General features: G+C 39.5%; 4 protein-coding genes across 5 annotated transcripts in view; 3 read left to right on the top strand and 1 right to left on the bottom strand.

Annotated features, from left to right (window-relative positions):
• The first annotated feature begins 46 nt into the window (after nt 1-46).
• On the top strand, nt 47-3,661 carry LOC105248101 (pyridoxal phosphate phosphatase PHOSPHO2). The gene is made up of 3 exons (XM_011252696.3): nt 47-225; nt 367-741; nt 1,444-3,661. Exon 3 carries the CDS (start codon nt 1,444-1,446, stop codon nt 2,158-2,160), a length of 717 nt encoding a protein of 238 aa, XP_011250998.2. The 5' UTR covers nt 47-225; nt 367-741; the 3' UTR covers nt 2,161-3,661.
• Nucleotides 2,027-9,069, top strand: LOC105248100 (zinc finger MYND domain-containing protein 11). Its single transcript, XM_011252692.2, has 7 exons — nt 2,027-2,113; nt 6,456-6,863; nt 6,946-7,276; nt 7,354-7,667; nt 7,924-8,412; nt 8,497-8,679; nt 8,757-9,069. The coding sequence occupies exons 1-7, from the start codon at nt 2,108-2,110 to the stop codon at nt 8,877-8,879; spliced, it is 1,854 nt and encodes a 617-aa protein (XP_011250994.1). The 5' UTR covers nt 2,027-2,107; the 3' UTR covers nt 8,880-9,069.
• A 1,184-nt stretch (nt 9,070-10,253) lies between these two features.
• On the bottom strand, nt 10,254-11,611 carry LOC105248103 (protein LZIC). The gene is made up of 3 exons (XM_011252698.3): nt 11,212-11,611; nt 10,960-11,095; nt 10,254-10,882 (listed from the first exon to the last, which is right to left on the bottom strand). Exons 1-3 carry the CDS (start codon nt 11,310-11,312, stop codon nt 10,538-10,540), a joined length of 582 nt encoding a protein of 193 aa, XP_011251000.1. The 5' UTR covers nt 11,313-11,611; the 3' UTR covers nt 10,254-10,537.
• A 590-nt stretch (nt 11,612-12,201) lies between these two features.
• Nucleotides 12,202-17,887, top strand: part of LOC105248104 (eukaryotic translation initiation factor 4 gamma 3) — a 37,727-nt gene continuing 32,041 nt past the window's right edge. Inside the window, exon 1 of one of the 2 annotated variants that reach the window (XM_011252706.3) lies at nt 12,202-13,148. In XM_011252706.3, the coding sequence (XP_011251008.1) occupies nt 12,917-13,148 (232 nt within the window). In that variant the 5' untranslated portion in view covers nt 12,202-12,916. Of the gene's footprint in view, nt 13,149-15,592; nt 16,231-17,887 lie in introns of those variants that run through there. The other variant, XM_011252708.3, reaches the window with a different exon arrangement.

A 17,887-nucleotide genomic window follows, 5' to 3' on the forward strand; every position in this document is an offset into this window, starting at 1 on the left:
GAATCATGGGAGAGGTGTCAAGTGAGGGAGACGCTGAAAAAAATACGTGGGATTGCAAAGTATTGTGTAGTGAATTTTTTCGCCTTCTCTCTCTCTCGTCAGCATTTTGACGTTTTTTGAACTCGAGAGAGTTCTCCATCGCGTGCCAAAAAACGCGGCCTCCGCGAAAAAGAGAAGATTAGAAGCGCAACAATAATCGAGGAAATGTTGATTGTTGGCCAAGAGGTATATTTCAACGCAATCGCGACGATTATTTCGGGATCAAAATATAAATTCGCAACAATCCCGTTGTTTGTTTCTCGTTGTTTATTTATCCTTGGTCCGCTCGTCTATAAAAGCGCTCCGCTCAATAACATTGTCTATCAGTAGGTACATGCATACAGTCGGCTCTTCGGGATCCATCCGAGACGAATTTCGCTGAGAATTTCCCCTCCGAGAGCAAGACGACAAGGCGGTGAAAAAGAAGGAAACATAAAATAAAGGAGAAAGTGATTTCCAAGTCATAAACAAATTGGAAGGAATAGAAAGAAGAAGTATGTTTAGTGTTGCTCTGAATATAATGGCTCATTGATAAGTAGCAGCAATCAAACGAATCAAGTAAACAGCCCAATTGTACAAAGTTTATCGATACATTCCATAACTTAAATAAGAAGAAATCAATATGTAATAATTTTGATACAATAGCATCAAACAGAAGAAATAAATTTGCACTCGAGTCTTCTATATCATACATAACGAGCAGTGAGTATTCTTTATGTTATAATTATATATTTTAACGATGCATTAGATTGCATAATTAGGCTTTTCGAAAAAATAATCGAGCTAGTTGCAAGTATACATGGTCAGCAAATATTCAAAAATTTTCTCTTTTCAAATTGATGATACGCCAGGAAGAGGGTCTATATATACAGGGTGTATCTTAAAAAGCTTCCACTAAGCAAATAGCGTTATTCCTGATTAAAAACCGAGTCGAAAAGTCTTGAATCATTTTTTTCCATAATGCTTAATAAAGCAGTAATTAATGAGTAAAGTCGCGCCAATAAAAAGACAAACTTCCTCGTTATCAACATATGAAGATTTGGATAAGCAAAAAAATAAACTGTTTTGTGTTAATTTTTAAACAATTCATCTTTTCAGAAATCTTTTTAATATTTAAATCTGATTAATTATTTGGTGAATCTTGGAAAAAAAAATGGTTCAGGACTTTTCGACTCGGTTTTTAATCAGGAATAACGCTATTTGCTTAGTGGGAGCTTTTTAAGATACACCCTGTATAGAGAAATGTACATGCGAGCTATTGTGTATAGCGAGAATTACGAATACCTTGAAAATGCGACAGTTTAACTAAAATTATGCTGATGTCGCAAGGTATATCGAATTCGTCTTGGCGTAGATTCTACGACGTAGCGTATACAATTGTGATAATATTGCGTTTCAATGTAGATGCATCGCGGCGTGCTAGCAGCGTTCGATTTCGATCACACCATATGCGACGACAACACCGACGTGGTGGCGCGAAAGTTGCTGCCAGACGAGAGGATACCCGAGAACGTGAAGGGCCTGTATAAGTCCAGCGGCTGGATCGCGTACATGAGCAGGATCTTGGAGCTTCTGCACGAGAATGCCATCGATGCCCGGCGAGGATCTCGTATTCCCGCGGTCCCGGGGATGGAGGCGCTCCTCGTCGCTTTGCACGCCAACGGCCACGAGATCATCATCATCAGCGACTCCAACAGCATATTCATCGACCGTTGGCTGAGGAGCAGGAAGCTCGAGCACGTTGTGTCGCGAATCTTCACGAATCCAGCCCGATACGACGACGACGGCAGAATGAGGGTCGACATGTATCACACCCAGCACACGTGTCAGCTGAGCACTGTCAACCTCTGCAAAGGACAGATACTGATGGACTATATCAACGAGAGACGCGAGCAGGGCAAACGCTACGAGAGAATCGTCTACGTCGGTGACGGCAAGAACGATCTCTGCCCGATCTTGCGTCTCTCCCAGACCGACCTGGCGTGTCCGCGCAAACGTTACGCGCTCATCGAGACGCTGAGCAAATTGCCCCGTGACGCCTCGACGAAGGCGAAAGTCATACCGTGGGATGACGGTAGGGATTTGCGTCGTAATTTAGAACAGATTGTAGAGCTTCGTTAGCGCGAGCATGTTAGATTCATCGCTTAATCGACTAAAATCGAGAGAGCTAGATATTCACAGATGATTGACTAACTATGTATATACTTGGTTTTTCCTATTTTGTATTTTATTGTGTTCGCGAAGGATTCGCCTGAGTAAGGCTTGCTTTTCGGTGAAAATATTAAATAACGAATCCTTTTTTCCTCTCCACGCTATTTATTCCACGATACATTACTACAAGAATATCCGTTTAATTATATCTTTTCTACAGCAATAATAATAACTCTCGATTACACATCATTTTATCAGACACAGTTGCTAAGATTCGTCAGAAATTTTTTATATAATAATAATTGTCAATCATACATCTTTTATCTGGTCAGAAGCACAATATTGCTAAAATTGTCAAAAATCAGTTATACATATACATATAAAGATATATCAAATTTCTCAAGGTGAAACAAGTCTGGTCTTTGATTGATAATTTTAACAAAAGCTCTAGATAAATATCTATCTATTCTCCAAATCGTTCAATTATCGAAGCACGGTGTGCGCCTTAAATTTAAATCAAAAGTGCAAACGTCGCGCGGCACTTCGGATGTCGATATGCAATTACATAAGTTGCGCGCGCATCGCTGGGGTTAGGTTAAGTCGTCGAGTCCGTGACGTGCGCAGAGTGTTCGCGTCTTTGACGTTAATTCACTGTATCGCGTTACATCGTTATTCCCGCGAGTGTCGGCGGAGATCAAAAGAAATTTCACGAGAGCCCGTTTCCGCGAAGCAGAGGCTCGACCGACATCGATATCGAGCACGATATTCCCGAAGCCGCGGATACACCTTCCACGAACACTCTCCCCACGATCGTCTACTATTGTCCGTTGTACAACGAATGTGAAACTTTTACTCGCGATAAGCGATAAGTGCAAAGTAAGCGAACGTATACCTACGAATTAATATTCATTTTCGTCTAACGGAATTTTCAGAACACGCATTTTCAGAATGCCGATAGTTATTTACTAAAGTGAACGCAAAATATTCATATTGATGCATCATGATTTTTCCTTTTATATGTAAATGCAAAATGCGTTTATCTAATTGCGAATGTAGAGATATTTTGTGATAAAAGCACGGGGTTTTTTCTCTCCCCCATTGGTTCGAGAGACACCAAAAGCACCGTGTTTACGAAAACTTATGAATATATAATCCACTATTAATCACGATTACTATTATTATTATTATTGTTTATTTTATTAATAATTGAATATATTGAATAAGGGAGCTGTATGTATTCATGGGAGCATGCATTTATTTAACTGGATGTATCTTGTTGTCTCTTGTTTTAGCATCCTTACAGATCTCATGAATTTTTATTATATACATATTGAGGATGTTTCTTATGATACCGAAGGAAATTGCGCTTAGAAATGTTGTATCGATTAACCATTGAGGTGCATGGATACATGAGAATACTCTCAGTAGAATTCCTAAGAGCATTGGTGTCCAGAGAATTATGCATAGAATGAAAGATAATTTGATGGTATTAAATATTCTTACCATGCAATCTAACTCTAAAAACAGATTCTCATCTTTTATTTCCCTGTCACTTTTGCAGTCCTCTTCTATTACCTCTATATTTGATCTGCTACCATGATTGTTCCTTGCTTCCTGTGACATATTGGATTCTTCCATTGAATGATTTCTTTTATCGTCCGTGGATACCCGTGGTAATACATTGATAATATTTATATTATTATCCTTGTTTGAGTTGCGAAGCAGAATGGATACAAGGTCAGTTTTTGCTCTTAATATCGCTCGTGTACTTTTACACACGTGCTTTCCTCGCATTTGCAAAGTACAAGATAACAGAATTGACAGGAAATATATCACAAAGAATAACACAAACAGATACAATTGTAAGAACTTGGTTGAAATCAGGCATTCATTGATCATGTGTCGTGTACCATTTTTCATTTCTGTATCGATGTAATGATTAAAATCATCATTTTTACTAAAAAATAGATTCTTCATCGAATTCGGCTCTCTCTTGACAACGTAGTTCTTCAAATTGCTCCATTTTGATTGCTTTGTGTGATCGTATCGATTTGTCGTACGATTTTTTATTGCAACTTGAATACGTTTTATTATGTTGTTATATATTTGATTATTAGAAAATGACGTTTTATTTTGCACGATGGCAATGTTGGCAGTCTTCTGACTCGTCTTCTGATTCTCTTCTGTATTTGCAGGATACATTTGCGCATCCTTTCCATAGCTGTCATCCGAAATGTTATATACATCGCTCGAGTTCCCAAATGTAGCTGCATCTGATTCTTCCGACGCATTCTTCAACAGATCATGGAACGATGCTTGCAGATCTTGATTGAAGTCTATACTATTGTTTGTATTATTTGAAGATGCATCATGGATACTCACATTTTGTCCTGTTAATGTATCATTTAATCTTCCGGTGACGTTACCAATATTTATATTATTTTTGATGTAGTTTATTATATTATTTTCTATCACGTAATCCGTCATGCTTTGTGATTCGGAAGTCGCGAGAAAATGTGTATTTCTTGTATTTTCTGAAGAATTGCCTTCATAATTTAACGCGCTGTTAACAATTTTCTGAACTTTAAGGATTATCTTGTCTATTTCCGCATTGCTTGGCTTTATTTTGCTCGATAATTTCTCGTTAACGAAATATTTATTTCTCAGCGGTGTCGTAGACTTGTACATAGAGTCGATAATGTTTAAATTATCTTCAACATCTGAGAATATATAAAAATCATTCATTGGAAAATTACTGTCGAATACGCACTCGGTGTCTGTATGTCGAATAGTATTCATGTCGTCGTATTCGGCAAAGTTTAAAATAGTTACAACGAGGAACGGTACGAGCCAATGACTCGTAACGAAGAACTTGACTGGCTTGTCTCCCTTTGATGTGATTCGAAATTTAGAGCTCTTCATGATTCTTTGTATTCTTTGTAGACAGTTGCTCTCGTTCTTTCCAATATCGTCTTGTTGAAGCGCTGATTCTTGTCCGTCTTCAGGTATTTTTCTTTCCCGATGTGTAACTTTAACACCTTTCGACTTGAGCTGAATATCATTCTCTAATGACTTCATTATGTCGACGCATCTTTCTTTGATGCATGCTGCAGTGAGATTGCACTGTAGAGTAAGAGTCAGTAAGGATACAAATGCATTTGTCAATGCAGCAAGTAATATCCCGTACTGCATAAGTGTATCTTTCATATCGCATGTTAAAGTTACATTGAGATCAGCTTCGCGTAAGTGTCGAATCTGTAAGAATGGAAACTGATAGCTCTCTTCCTGTTCGATTGTCCATGTGCGGTTGGGCATGTCGTCCAATGTACTGTTCTGCCAATTATAACTCAATTTTACTCCAGCCTCGATGCGATTCACGAGTAGCATAATAGCTGTTAATATAGCACTGAAGACATCGGAAGTTGATAAAATGTAGAAGGGTGATTTATTCTTCTTGCCGCATCTTTTTCGTAGCAAAAATATAAGCGTAATAAAACTAGACAATAATAATGTATATCCTGTTGCTGCTAAAACAGTAGGATGCATATTGCGGTAGTGAATTCTCTCTGATGAAGAATATCTTTCTCTCTCTTTATTCACTAAAAATTATATTATTACTGAAACTCACTGCCGCATCTTAAGGTCGATAGAAATAGACTGAATAAAGATGACTGAATATGCATTTATTGTAAGTATAATATGGGTACTCTCTACATATGTGGGTACCCAGTTTTAGCATACCTGAGTAGTTTAGATTGAAGCGTACTGTATTGATACAGTATGAGGGTACAGAATATTTATCAATTTAACGGCTGTGATGGTTCAGTGATTCATGTTGTTAAAACACATTTGAATTTTCGATATTATTTATTTTATTTAAATTAACAAAATTGGTAAAATAAAAAATTATACAGTACACAATATAAATAGGAATGTAATAAGAATAATATCATTAATGAAAATTTTTATTTTAATATATTTGATCAAACTTGATCTGAAATTAATTATATATTTATTTGATAATTTATTCGAATTTTATTTTGGATTTTTAAATTATTTTCAGATATTTCTACAACTTTTTTTTAGCTAAATTAATTTTTCAGATATGATATTATGTGTAAAACAATATGTTGATCAAGAATTTTATTTTTTATATAGATAATGTGTGAATATTTTGAGATGTAGCGAGAATATTTTGAAATTTATGAAATGAACACAGTATATACATTATACTAATAAATGGTATACATTATTTTCTGTTGTAGTTCGTCATGTCCGTACGTCGCAAAAGCGATTCGTCTATGACTCAGCGGATCTGGGACACAATTAAAACCACGGTACATCAAAGAAGCTTACCTAGTAATGACCGTATGGTACGGCATTTGGCTCGAGTTTACGGCTTTACAGAACAAGAGGCTCAGGATGAACTCAATAAGGCGGTCGAAGATAATCTTGTTTTGTTGAAAAAAGTGCCTACAAAAAACGGTATCGAGCAGGAGAGTTATAGATTCCCTCCTGTGACAAGTACAGTGGAAAATGATAGCCACGATTGGTACTGTTGTAAGTGCCAGCGAGCAGGTGCGGTCGAATGCTGCGAGCAGTGTCACCGAGTCTATCATCCGGAATGCCATGTATCCAGCAATGCAAAGTTAAAAATTTGTAATTTTTGCGAGGTAAGACTTGCACTGTTTGTCCGATGCGTTTTTCTGCCGATTGATATAATTATTGAAAGTAAAAACAATTCTGCTGTTGTAGAAAATAAACAGTGATATGTATCCTGATAAAAACGATCTCAATCACATTCTTGGCTTTACGTGTGGTCATTTGAAAGCTAAATTACCGCCAGAAATCACAAACCGTACTATCGTCTTCAACAATGGTCCGATTGTTACGCCTGCCAATGGTTTCTCCGGACCAACCTGGATAAGCGAGGGCGAAGATGCGTGGCGACCAGGAATTCTAATAAAACATCACATGGATTTGGCGATAATGGACGCAAAGACGAGCAAAAATGAGTATAAAAATCTTGCTGAATTCGAAACTGACGCGCACAATATTTTGCATAACATCATAATATATCACGGAGGTAGGAGATAAACTTAATGTGAATTTTTTTTCGGAAGCATCTCGTATATATCTTGTATCATATTGTTGCTCTGGCAGCTCACAGCGTAATAGGAGAAATGGGCCGTATTATGTATCAAGACTGCTGTTACGATCTTCAAGAAATTCGTCGTTGCGCGGATTGTTATCGTATATCGAACGAAAAGTCCGAAAAGATGTGGTTCTGTATACCGTGTAATCCACCTCATCAATTGGTTTATGCGAAACAAAAGGGATACCCGTATTGGCCCGCAAAAGTTATGCAAGTTAACGGCAATGTGTATGATGTGCGCTTTTTCGGAGGTCATCACATGAGAGCCAATATTGAAAAAGTCTTTATTCGGCCAATCTCTACCACATTACAAAGTTTACAGGTAAATGCAAATCTCCTTAATTTTTTATCTTTGTATTATTGTAAAAACATGGGCTCTCTCAGTTTACCGTTAATATAAATCTTTATAAGAAATTAAAAAATTGTCACATTTATTTTTGGAAGTAGGAATGTGAAAAAAATAAAGATGTATGTATAGCATATACAGTTAAAAGTATGCAACAAATCTTTTTTATTTGATCTCATTATTAAAATGGAAATATTTTTTTCTCGTCTAATCAAAAGCATTATTTCTATAGGTAAAAAAATCAACAGCTTGGAATAGAGCTTTCGATGAGCTAAAGCATCATCAAAACTTGTTACAAAAATTAGGAAGAAACAAGGAAGACTTGAATATTACAGAGGATTTAATACCAGCAAAGATACAAAAATTAGAATCGTCGAGTTCGAGGAATACATCGCATAATTGTAATTTGCCAAAGCAATTAATTAAGGACTTGAGAGTAAGAGTCGAACGTCTAAGCTCGGATGGCAATACCGAGACTACAAACGATGAGTCGGATAATAAAGAAGATACTTCGGAAACTAATGGCGAGAACGAAGAAAGACAGGTGCCTTGTTTGCCAATAGCAGAAGACGAACCTCCTAGAGAGATAACGAGCACATGCCCACAAGGGTTGAAGAAAGAGGGCTCGCAAGAAGACATGGTCACGTCTAGTTGTCAAGAACCGAGATCGAAATGCGTTCTCGTTCAAACGGAACAAATTCAAACGGATGGGCTTCCCAAGGTAAATTTTTACCCAAGTGTCTAATTCTCATTCACATGCGTTATGACATATCCGATTATTTTTTTAACAACTTTAAATTTACAGATCAAGAGGGAACGTAGAACTTCAGAACAACCGACGACAACGGCGTTAGAAAAATTACGCCGCGAATTAGAAACTGAAAAATGTAGAGAACTGGAAAGATTACAAGCAGAGCACGCGCTAGAAGTGCGACAGTTGACCGATAGGCATTTACAACTTGTGTCTGATATCAAAAAGAAACAATGGGTAATTTTCTTTCGTTCTTTTGAGAAATCTCGCTTGAGATGTACCATGTTTTATTAAACGCACATCATTTATTTTAGTGTTACAATTGCGAGGCAGAAGCTATATATCATTGTTGTTGGAATACCGCATACTGTAGCACAGATTGTCAACAAGTTCATTGGCAACGTGAACATAAAAGAGTATGCAGACGTAAACGTTAATTTACGTGATGAATGTGCGAGTACAATAATATAAGAAAGCAAAAGAAAAACAGATAAACAAGTTGAGAAATTCATTTTATACATGTGAAGGTATAAATACTTTTTATAGAGTATGAGAACGCACTTATCTCCCTCTTGTTGTCTGTTTGAATGTTTTCTTGCAACTATTATTGTATATAATATATGTATGAATGCATATATACAGAATATCTCTATTTATATCTCGATTATTAGAGATAAAAATGAATAAAAATATTATTTCCCGATTGTTATTATTTATTAAAACTTTTCATGTTACAAGTACAATTTAAAAAGAATTTATGAATAAATTATAAGTAAATTTCCTAAAATTTTAAAAATAAATAGTATAGTTGTATAAACACTGCATATGAATAAAAGTGCACTTGGTATAAACTGTATGTATACATACATATATAAAACAATAGTTTGTAGAAGCACATTAATATATTCTTGACACTCGTTCAATATGCCTTTGCAAACTTCCTATAGGTGGAAGAAATGTTATGTGTATACGCAAGTAAATTTTAAAGAATATTTTTAATTGTATCAAGAAGAACATAATAGAATAATTTTTAAATAATCATAGTTTTATACATTAATATTTGTGCAAAATGAGATTCATGACTCTTACTGGTCCAATGTTCATCATTGATATAATCATTATAGAAAGAAAGAAAGAAGAGAAAAAAGTTGAGAAAAAAAATAGTTGTAATTCTAATACCATATGTGCAAAAATGATTCATAAGATATAAGAGATACGTTTTAAATTATCTGATCTATCATTTTTTTTTAATGCATAAAGTTTCTGTTCCATATGCAATAATGAGCAAGTTTATACATTTTAACTAAATGTACGCGCGTCAATATAAAACAAGATGTGTATATTTTTCATTTGTTATCAGTAACTTATATTATCTGTTTATAATTTTCATTTTAGTTTTCTCAGATTGAAATACAATGTTTTTAGAACAAAGTGATATATAGAAAAGTCGTATAGAAACATCAATATATTTATTTTATATAATTTGTACAACAGAACAATTCTCAGAACAATACATAAGACGCGTTTACATATATATGTTGCATATCTAATGTTATACACTATAAAATTTAATTTGTTACAAATATTGCATTAAATCATCACAGTAATATAATATAAGCAATATAAAATTGCTTGCATAAGCAATATAAAATAATTCATATCTTTTTAAAAACTGCAAAAAATTTTTGAGTTATGTATGCATGTGCATATATGCATATACATGTATATTTCATAAAGATTTTGTATGTATAAAGAGTCTTTTCTTTTAATAAGAATCACAATATTATTATTGTATTAAAACAAAATTCATAAATAATTTGAAGCAGTTCATTTCATAAATATACATGTATTTTTGCACATGTAGATATTTTAACTCAGAACAGTGGAAACGCTTTGAATGTGATTATATCAAGTAATATAATTGTACAAAGTACACAACAACTTGGAGCAAAAGAGAACAAAATAAGGAATTTAAATATAAAAAAATTATATTAGATATACATTATGACTAAAAATGCTTTAAATAGTGTAGTAGTGACAAATTAAAAATAATATGGCGAATTATAATAGCAGTTACATGGCTCTGTTGTACAGTTCAAGTATCTTGCGTAGCTCTGACTTCCTTGCCGACTACATCTAAAGCCATTTTACCTTCTTTTGCTGTTTCAGTAACTTGTACATATCTAGTCGTATCTACGTTATTTAAAGATAATCGCTCCAATAACTGTAATTCAGAAGGTTCCAATTTTTCTCCAAGTTGCCTCAAAGCGCTTAATATTTCTCCACGTTGGCGATCAGCGGCCTCTTTGTTTAACTTTCCTAATTTTATGTCACGGTCGATTTGAGAGAGACGTTCCTTGAGTCCGGCAGGCTCGCGTCTACCAAACATTCTTATTACAGCTGGTGTTTGGAAGGCTGCACTGATAGCTGCTTGAGTAGCCTGTTAAAAATAGAATATGTATATTATACATATGTATATAATACATTACATATGTTTAGATAACGCATAATACGCACTAATTGCATTGCTCCAAGTTCATTAACTAACGTCATATCTCCAGATATCATTCGTTGTAGACTCTCGTTAAACTCGCGGAGCTGTTCCATTGTATCTTCCTTGGATTCCTGATAATCTGTCTCGTCGAGAGTAACTCTATTCAAAAAAGAAACGGTCACATCATTTATATTTTACAAAATATATACATATAAGTGCGAAAATCGCTCAAAGCGAATTTTATTTATATTTCATGAAAGGATGTGAGACAAAACCTGCAATCTTCCAAATCCTCCAACTGTTGGACAAGCCGATCCAATTGTTCTTCCAGATTTTTTCGGAGCCTGTCGGTCTCTGCTTTTCCATGAGAACTCATCTTTGATGAATTGAACGATGAAAATGTACAAATGTAGAGGAAAAAGTGTATAGGTTATATGTCAAAGATGCAGCAGATATGCAATAAATGTAATCTCGTGCTTGTCAGATGATGTATTTCGCGAAATTAGACTATTTCAAACGCAGAGAATTCTTTCTCACTCGTTATTTATTTTAGCGTATTTTAATACGCCGTACGATTCGACTTCGTAAAGTGACGTAGAAAATTTTTAACTAAATTGTGCGCGCAGATACATTTTTGCGTCGTCAACCCTAACCTATACGTGGATGAAAAAAATATCTATTTATAATATTACGATTTAAAAAAAAAGTTTTTGAAAACAATAATATCTCGAGTAACTCAAATTGCGTTTGAAGTATACACATTGTTAGCAATTATATTTACAAGAGAACTCAATTTAAAACATTCGCTACAATAGAGCAAAAATTTGATTCAAAATTCGATTCGTTATTCGCTTCGATATTATATTCGATATCGCGCATTATTAATGTAATTTCCGCAAATTCTAAAAAAAATTACAATATTGTAGCGGCTCGTTTCAAATTAGCGTGTCGTTTGCTCGACCAATGAAAGAAATCGATTGGTCAATCGAACGCTCCGTGGATGGATTTGAAAACTAGGCGCAACTAGTCGAGCAAACGCGATTGGCTGGCGAGTTAGGGATTTCTAGAGTCTCGATGGTCGATCTCCAATTGGCGCGTTCGTCGACCAATGGGATACCGGAACGGCTCGAGCTCGGGCGTCTCCATGTCCGCGATCGATCGCGCGGGGCACTTACGTCCCGCTCTCATCGAACCGGTGCGTTCGTGCGACGCGGTGATCGGCGGTACATATAAATTGATGTAAATTGTCGGGGAGCCTCGTCGAGGAAGTGGGATTTGTTTTCTAGTATCTCGGGCTGTCGACGGCGTGAAAAGTCAAATTACGGGATATCCCGGAGGAGTATCTCTGCGAAGATCGCGGCGGTAAGAGCGAGCGGTCAAACCCGCGTGGGCTCTCGTCGGACATTCGTGACACTCGTGAGTTTGCGTTGTCAGGCAGGTTGCGATCGGACGCACACGACGCGATATATAGACGTGCTTTTTCGCCGCGCGTGGCCGAAGCGATTGCGCGTAGTCGCACGCGGCGAGGATCTCTCGAGATCGAGGAGATCGTCATCGTGTCCCCCGGGGACCGGACTCGAGATTCGCGGGAGCGATCGTTCCGAGAGATTCGCGAGAGGATCCGCGGACGCGGGAGAAGGACGAGGAGAGAAGCGAGGCCATACGCGAGGTGATCGCGAGCACGCGGGCCCTCTCCCACCCGTCCCCCCTCCCTCTCCGCCGATAGTCGTGTAGATCGCACGATCCGAACGCGTGACGACGAACGTCGCGATCCCTTCCAGATAGATAGATACGTGTACGCGAGATCGCGTATACACGATATACCTCGAGAGAGACGCCGTGTGTCCCGCGTGTACGATTCCGACACCGTCGTGACGACCCGGCAAAACACGTGGGGGAAAATAGCGTACCTATGAGTGCGAACCGCATAAGACGGCAGGCTTCTAAGGACAGTTCGCACAAGGGAGGCCCACGCCTGCGATGAGCATGCCGACGAAGGGGAGCAAGCACCACCACCTGTCCCATCACCACCATCAACAGCACCATCCCCAGCAGCAGCAGCAACAACCGCCGCCGCCGCCCGCGCAGCAGCAACAGCAGGCCCATCACACCTCGTCGCATCAGCATCAAATTATCCTCAATCAGTCCGTCGTGCATTCCCCGCAGACCTACAGCGCTGTGGTGACCACGAACACCCGTTTCTTGAATACCGGTGAGTCTCGCTCTCCATTATTTTGCTGTCCGAGTATCTTCTCTCTCTCTCTCTCTCTCTCGCATTTTTTTCGCTTATTATTCTTTTTCGCAACTCGCGAGGAAATGTGTCAACGTGTTAATTAGACGAGCATTGATAAGAATCAAAAATATATATATATATGTGTATGTTTAATTGTCGAGAACGCACGAGTATGTTATGTCCATGAGCTCCTCCCCTCCCCCCCCCCGTTCCTAATGATGTACTCGTCGCGCGTGCATTCCGCGGAAAAGTGTTATTTGAGGTTAGGACGACACCACGCGGCATGTGGCTATACGTGCCGCGAGAAAACGGGAACGACGTCCTTCGTCGCGCGTTTTTCCTTTTTTCTCCATTTATTTTTTCCCCGTGGAACGACTAACCTATATCCGCCGAATGCGATTCTTTTAATGTAAAATCGAGAAAGGGAAGGAGGCTCCCCGATCAAAATAAATAATAAAATAGAAAGGAATTTTTTTTATTTTTTTTTATTTATTTTTTTTTTTGCGAAGGAGGATAAAGGAAGAGGACAATTTGCATTTTCGCCAGACGCCCGTCTCTCTTTCTCTCTCTCTCTCTCTCTTTCGCCCACGTTCCTCGACGAGGAACGAGCGTTCATTCGTGAAAGCAAAACTAATATTTCCCCCGATATATCGGCTACGCCAAGTTCGACAACTCGGTTGTGCAAGTAGAACAGAAGCGGCGCAGCACAATGCTCTTTTCCTGGCTTCCGTAATCTCGTTAAAGCGGTTTCTAGGAAGTTGCCAGTTGGTAGTGGTAGTCGTCGAGCAGCGCTTATCGATAAGAGGCAACGTCTATCGATACGAGAAACGCGCCGGAAATGTTGTTTGCTTCCGAAGGTCGCCTCGGCACTTATTTATTTAGGCATTACGCACGCTGCACCTATCTGTCGTTACATCAGGGAAGGAAATAAATGAAGGAATCTTATCTAGGCGAGAGATAAAAAATAACGAAACTAACACGCCGGAGCGTAAAAAACCATTACGAAATAATGACGAGACACATTTGATTTTTTTCAATCGAGAGTCGAGAGTCGAATCGCGATGCCAGAGATTCCGCTCGGCCGTGTGCTTTCACTTTCCATCTTGGCTCTCTAATACACGAGTCACGTCGCAATACGCTTTATCGAGGCGATCGGCCGCTTATCAGCTCGCATACTCGGGTTATGCCTTCGATATCGGCGACGTATCGACGAGAGATTGCGAGAGTTCTTCCCAGGTTCTTATCCGCCACCACCTTCTCCTCCTCCTCCCGCGATTTTTCGCTGCGCGAAATAAGCGGACCGGATAATAAACGCGAAGGGGGGGACGAGGAGAGGGCGCGGTTACGATTGGCCGGCATGACGCGCAACAAACTGTTGAATCGCGACTATTAAAAGCGGAGGTGAGAGATTGGCAGAGGAGCCGCCTGCGCGAGTCGCTCGAGCTGTCAACCGTCGATAATCGAGGACCTGCCCGGTCTCGGGAAAGCGATCGCGAATATGCGATGATGCTTATACGAAACAGCGGTATCCGCGCGTCGGGGATCATTTTACCGAATAAGAATATACCGTTAAGAATTTCACCCAATATACCGTTTCCATTCGTACCTGAAAGCACGTCCCGAGCAGCGGTCTTTTCTCTTCACAGAATTTTTTTCGAGAGTACGGAATGTGCGAGGGATTATTGTAACGATTTTTTCTATTATATATCCTGTCCCTTGAAGAAAAAAAATGGAGTTTGCGAGCCGAGTAATTGAAGGCACTTTAAGACTCTTTTGAACAAGACCATGATTGTCATAAATCCTTTGTTTTTTTTTTTACGAAGAGAAATTATTCATCGTCCGACACTCGTTGAGTCATTAAAGAAATTTTATAGCTCGTGAGAATATGCATACGAATACATTAATACGTGCGTACGTAGACACGATGGAATTATGCGTTTCTGTATAATAATCCGGAATATGAACAGCAAACAGGAAAGATTTTTAATGATTTTTTTGTTTTATTTTGAAGCTTCAATACGCGAGCACAAAAACATCGTAAGAAAAACGTGTTTTATTAAAATGAAGTTTCCGATGCGATAATAACGCATTGCTTCTGGATTTCGCAAGAGAGCGCTTTCTCTCTCGAAATTTTTGTGAAACCGTTGACGCGACTCCACGCGATTTCGAAAGAAAAGAATCCGGAGGGATTTCTGGGAAAAGCTCCTTTTGCCCAGGTCGGGAAAGCGGGGGGAGAAAAAAAGGAAAAGAAAGCGACAGGGGGAACGAGACGACGAGCGAGACGGACAGGTCGGTGGAAGAGAAGGAACGAGACCAGACCGCAGGGATAAGACGTAAGAAGGCCGAAGTCTCGCGAGGCCGACCGAACGGACCGCTTCGGCTGGTACATGTGGCAATCGGCCGCCGCGCGGTAGAGCCTCATTGTCATTCCTCGTCTCGCGTCGTCCTCGTCGCGAGGAGATCGTACGTCGCAGTGCCGCGGGTCGCCGTGTCGAGAAAGCGTATCGTTGGTCTCCGGAGGGACTCCCGATTTGCCTTTTCCTCCCCGTCCTCGAGGGCGCTCGACTTGGCGCGCGCGTGACCGGGTGTCCGGTCGCTACTAACGCGCCCGAAAACGTCGGCCCGCGAAAACGCGCGAAAGAGAGAGAGAGAGAGAGCCCGACGTCTCTGCGATCCGTTCTCCGCACACGAAAAGAAGGAGGAGGTTATATAATTTCCACGAAGCGTTCTCCTCGGCGTCCGCGGTACAACCGTAGCGTATCGCGCAAAGTCAACATCGGGCGCGTGGTACTCGTCCTGAATTTTTATTTTCTTCTCTCTCTCTCTCTGTCGCCCCTCGTTTTCTCCGCGCTCTCGACACACCCGATACATGCGACCGCGTGTGTCACCGACAAAGCGCGCCGACCAGGGGGCGGACGGTATCGCCGACAGACAGCAGCCGCGCCGATAAACATGTGTTCGATCTGACGTTTCTCGCCGCCCGCGAATCCATCCGTCCAGCGCAAACGGTCACGACGAAGCAGGCGTAAGCAGGCGACGGCGGAGATGTCCTCGTTGATGGGTAAGTTATCAGCGGCGTCTCTCGATTGCCGACGTTTCCCTCTTTCTTTCTCTCTCTCTCTCTTTCTTTTCCTTGGTCGCGGATCATCTCGATCGCTCTCGAATATTTCCGTGCTTCGCGCCGGTCGTCGCATCCTCGAGCGCGACGTTATCAGCGCGCTCAGTCGACCGGGGGAGTTACGCAAATTGTCGTCGCACGACTTCCGGGAGATGTCGCGGCGGCGTCCGGTCGCGCGGCCACGTGACACGGCCCGTCGCCGATCCGTCTGATATTTTCGAGACGATCAATATATATCTCGAGATCCGCGCGATGGTAAACACGTGTCATTCTATTTAATTCCAGACGTCGATTCCGTTTCTCCTGAATTTTTAGCCCAGAGATTTGTTTGCTCTTTTGGGCTAGCGGTATTTTTTTCTCACGTTTTTGAATCTACAGGTTCCTTCTCTCTCTCTCTCTCTCTCTTTTTTACTCAGTCTCGATTCGATAAAGAGAATGGTGAATATTTTAAGGAATGGTTTTCTACGAGTGAAATATTTGCCGCACCCCTTGTATAATTTATCTGGTGTCTTATCGCGCTGTTCGGTTGCCGATAAGGATATATCTCGCCGGTTTTAATCTCTAGGGCTAGGAAAGTCTTGAGAGTTTTTCGGGAAAACTCGACTGCGACACGCTTGTTTGTTTCGTAACGGAAGAGACGATTAAGCGGACCGTCTGCCGAGATCCCGTCAAGGTCTCTTCGACAGTCACGTCTCGTTGAGTAAGGAACTCGCTGCAAAGGGCGTCGCGGATGAAATTGCATAACACGTACAAGCCAATCAAATCGAGCGCGACAGCTAAGTCTAGCTGTAGTTTTACGGCTTGAGATTACTCTCTTTGCACTTTATAATATAACACGTGTATTTCTTTTTCTATTAATACAAAGCACGAGCAGGCGATTTATGTGAAAGTTTTTAGTATCTTTGAATCAAAACGAGCTCTTTGATTAACATTATCCAGCCCCATTTGTAGCAAATATCTATAGCACATATGTATTTTCACTTCAAATTCGATTCGTTATATTCAGCCTTTATTTTTAATAAGCGAAAAGATTAAAAAATAAATAAAATATTAAGATTGTGTTGAAGAAGGAGAAATTTTTTTTTCAAACGTTTCTCTCGCTGCCAACAATCGCTTAATTGATATATTAACGATATACCTTTCTCTTTTCGATGTATTCGTTTGAGTAGATAGTTAATTAAGCGATAAGTGGACGATTAATAAATTAATTTCGACATTTAATCGTGCGATAATATGCCAAACTTTCCGTCCATTAGCATCATTGATTATTGGAAATTTAATTTCTCGAAATCGTTAAAATTTTTATATACATTGTGCTGAAGAAATACAATGGAATAACAGGAAACACGAAACGAAATATTCACAAAATCCGTTGTCAGCTAGTGCATTTTTCTTAAACTATATTAAGAGGAAATTATGCTCTCTCATTCCCTTTCGCAAGTATATATTCCTTGAAAAGACAATAGCATTTCACAGCTGTATCTATTCTAGCTGTACATATTCTTTAAGCAGCCGATGGTCGCCGACATCGGTGATTCTACCAGTTCTCAAACGACCTTTGCTATTAAACTGCATTTTTATTCGTTGTTTATGCATTATA

The sequence above is a fragment of the Camponotus floridanus genome, unplaced genomic scaffold, assembly GCF_003227725.1.
Source record: "Camponotus floridanus strain SB8 unplaced genomic scaffold, Cflo_v7.5 scaffold138, whole genome shotgun sequence".
Classification (NCBI taxonomy): domain Eukaryota; kingdom Metazoa; phylum Arthropoda; class Insecta; order Hymenoptera; family Formicidae; genus Camponotus; species Camponotus floridanus.

Coding starts and splice junctions, on each gene's coding strand:
- LOC105248101 (XM_011252696.3), top strand. CDS start 1,444: ATGCATCGCGGCGTGCTAGCAGCGTTCGATTTCGATCACACCATATGC.
- LOC105248100 (XM_011252692.2), top strand. Junction 6,864..6,945: donor AAATTTGTAATTTTTGCGAG/GTAAGACTTGCA, acceptor CTGCTGTTGTAG/AAAATAAACAGTGATATGTA. Junction 8,680..8,756: donor ATATCAAAAAGAAACAATGG/GTAATTTTCTTT, acceptor CATTTATTTTAG/TGTTACAATTGCGAGGCAGA.
- LOC105248103 (XM_011252698.3), bottom strand. CDS start 11,312: ATGAGTTCTCATGGAAAAGCAGAGACCGACAGGCTCCGAAAAAATCTG. Junction 11,096..11,211: donor GAGGATTTGGAAGATTGCAG/GTTTTGTCTCAC, acceptor TTTTTTGAATAG/AGTTACTCTCGACGAGACAG. Junction 10,883..10,959: donor AACTTGGAGCAATGCAATTA/GTGCGTATTATG, acceptor TATTTTTAACAG/GCTACTCAAGCAGCTATCAG.